At 36.5% G+C, this 3,420-nt stretch overlaps 1 protein-coding gene across 1 annotated transcript; it reads left to right on the forward strand.

The window, feature by feature from the left end:
- Positions 1–1,918: 1,918 nt before the first annotated feature.
- LOC127558034 (olfactory receptor 145-like) lies at positions 1,919–2,938 on the forward strand. The gene is given in 3 exon segments (XM_051991264.1): positions 1,919–1,972; positions 1,974–2,001; positions 2,004–2,938. Coding segments are annotated over 3 exon segments (1,017 nt in total).
- Positions 2,939–3,420: the final 482 nt, after the last annotated feature.

Consider the following 3,420-nt stretch of genomic DNA (forward strand, 5'->3'; position numbering starts at 1 on the left):
CTGAGAGTAATAAATGCTTTCTGATTGGTCATATGAAGAAAATGGGAGAGAAACAAGTGAGGTTTCTTTTTGTGTCCATTGGGGAATATGAAATCCCCACTGAGCAGTCAAAGTTTGCATAGACTAAGCACTCAAGCAGCCAATGTGCACTTAATGATGCCAAGTGAAAATACAAAGCCCATTTCTTCTCCCTGAAGTACTTGATCTCTCAAATTAATCCTGGTAGGCCAATAATAAATTGGCCTTGTTTCTTGTCATTAAATGATTCCATTGACATTTGGAAGGAATTATTTCCTCCCCTAGCTAGAGGATCCTTGAGATAAGGACAGAATCCCATATATCTCACTCAAAACAGCTCTGAAGGCAACTTAGTGGGCTCTGACTTCCCTCAGACAGAAAGAGAGCTGTTAAATCTATCAATACTGAGGATCTAGGACTAGGGCAGTAACCAAATAATAACATCCTATCCTGAGGGTTCAAGACTGAAAGAAGGTGAGTGAATAATTTATTTCTCCTCCTGATTTTCCTTTCAAATTCTGAAGTTCATGGAAATGCTAATTCCTTGTGGAACTGAATTAAATCGAATTTATGAGTATGCAGTGCACAATGAGAAGCTTCTAGGTGTACATAGTTCTTTAGACCTTGAGGACTCTAAAAATAGCAGATGGTCTTTCCACTTTTTGCTCCTGGAAATTTTTGTGAATCCTGGGAATGACTGAATCTCAGAGACATTTTTTCTTTCTCTGAAATGATTGCCATAAAGTAAAGCAGGAGATCACAATATTTTTGTGCAGCGGATTTCTTTGATAGTTTGGTGAAACTTATAGACTCCTTTTCCAAAAGTTTTTACATGTATAAAATAAAATGTGTAGGATTATAAAGTCAATTATATATATTATATATATAATTTAAAAATTTTATAGGTCGCATGTTAAAACCCCCCTCAGTAAAGGATTGTTGAGGGTTAATCATTAGAACTTCTAAATCCATCTTTTCATGTTGAGAAAGGCACTGTTGTTTGTCCCTCTAGTACTTTAGTAGCTCCCATGTGACCATAGATTCAGAATTAGGAGGAATTCACTGAAATATTTCACCTAATTGATTAACTTTGGATGTTTTGAGTTTCTGAGCTTGCTGATATCAACAAAAGAAAGGAGAAACGAAGAGAATAAGCATTTATTAAGCTATGTGGCTTATACTGTGCTAAATGCTTTACAAATAACTCATTTGATCATCACAACAATCTTCTGAGTTGGGTATCATTATGATCTCCATTTTATAGTTGAGGAAATTGAGACAGACAATGGTCAAACAATTTACCCAGGATTCCACAGCTAAAAAAGTTCTAAGGCGAAATTTAAACTTGGGTTTTCTTGAAACCCAACACTGTTTGGGAAACAGTGTTTCCCATTAGAGGACTGGACTTCCAGCAAAGGACTGGATTTAGCCTCCCAGCTGTTATTTTTAGTCATTCAGTCAATGTCTTTATCAAGTTCTTATTATGTCCTAATTTTATGTTAAATATTGGGGATACAAAGAAAAAACAAAGACAGTCCCTGTCTTAAGAAAGGGGAGACATAGACACGAATAGGAAGAGTTCCCCATTTAGAAAGTAGAGACACAAACATAAATAAGTACTTGGGAGATAAAGAAGTTAGTTGGGGAATAGTTGTAGCTGATGGTATGGAAGTTTGAGATTACTGTTGTTTGAGCTAAGCTTTGAAAGAAACCAGGATTTCTGAGAAGGAATGAAAAAAAAAGGACATTTTAGGTATAGGGGATAGTTGTACAAAAGCCTACATGTGACACTGGAGAACTTTTTATGTGAAAAACCTCAAATAAGTCAATATGTCTGGATCAAAGCATGCATGAATATGAAGGGAAAGATAGGAATGGGTTAGATAATGAAGGATTCTGAATGACAAATAGGGCATGTAGTGCTAGATCCCAGTTAAATGTTTTTTTTTTTTCCTTTCTCCTATCCCACAGATCACTCCCAGAAGAGATGGTTATAGGAAATCATACCATAGTGTCTACATTTATTCTTGTGGGGTTAACAGATCAACCAGAGCTTCAGCTTCCCCTCTTCTTCCTGTTCCTAGGGATGTATGTTCTTACTGTTGTGGGAAACCTGGGCTTGATCATTCTGATTGGACTGAATTCTCATCTTCACACCCCCATGTACTATTTTCTCTTTAATCTGTCCCTTATAGATCTCTGTTATTCTACTGTTATTTCTCCCAAAATGCTGGTGAACTTTGTCTCAGAAAAAAACATCATCTCCTACTCCGGATGCATGACTCAACTTTATTTCTTTCTTTTTTTGGTTGTTTCTGAGTCCTTTATTCTTTCAGCTATGGCTTATGATCGTTATGTTGCTATTTGTAACCCTCTGCTTTATAATGTAACCATGTCTCACCAAGTCTGTTCTTTGCTATTATTGGGAGTATACATCATGGGGTTTTCTGGAGCCATGGCCCATACAGGTTTCATGCTGAAAGTAGTTTTCTGTAATGTCAATATTATCAATCATTACATGTGTGATATACTCCCCCTCCTAGAGCTCTCATGTACCAGCACCTATGTTAATGAGTTAGTAGTTTTTATTGTTGTGGGCATTGACATTGGAGTTCCCACTGTCACCATATTTATCTCTTATGCTTTAATCCTCTCTAGCATCCTCCGCATCAACTCCACTGAAGGCAGGTCCAAAGCCTTCAGCACCTGCAGCTCCCACATAATTGCTGTTTCTCTTTTCTTTGGCTCAGGAGCATTTATGTATCTCAAACCTTCCTCTCTTCTATCCATGACCCAGGGAAAAGTATCTTCTTTATTTTATACCATTGTGGTGCCTATGTTGAACCCCATGATCTATAGTCTGAGAAACAAGGATGTCAAACTGGCACTGAGGAAAACTCTGAATAGAAGAATATTTTAAATAGAAAGAGGACAATTAGAAGATGGATTGTTCTGTTTCTTTTATTGGAGCTTTTCATGGAGTGATCCTGATTTGAAGCCTTTTCTCTGTAGAAGGAGCAAATCTTTGTTCTTGTACAGAACAATCTCTACTTTACATATGAATTCTTGTCTTCACTCAAACACAAGTCTCTTAAGTGGTGTTCCCGATGCATTGAATTTATTACCATTATACACAGCTTTTCAGAAATAACTTTGTATGGAAAAAATATGATAGCTTTCAAGGAAGTAGATGGGACTAACAAGTCTTATAGGTTTGACATAAACAATTTTAGAACTAAAAGAAATATTAGAAGTTTCTTTCATTCATTTGAATCATGAATTGTTTCTAATTGCCCAATTGGAGCAGGCGCTCCTTGGCCAAGTGATATGAGAAGAATTGAGTTTGTTGGGATGGAAATTACAGCTTTATTGTCCTAATGGTGAGAAGGATTAATATTTTTG

The sequence above is a fragment of the Antechinus flavipes genome, chromosome 3, assembly GCF_016432865.1.
Source record: "Antechinus flavipes isolate AdamAnt ecotype Samford, QLD, Australia chromosome 3, AdamAnt_v2, whole genome shotgun sequence".
NCBI lineage: Eukaryota > Metazoa > Chordata > Mammalia > Dasyuromorphia > Dasyuridae > Antechinus > Antechinus flavipes.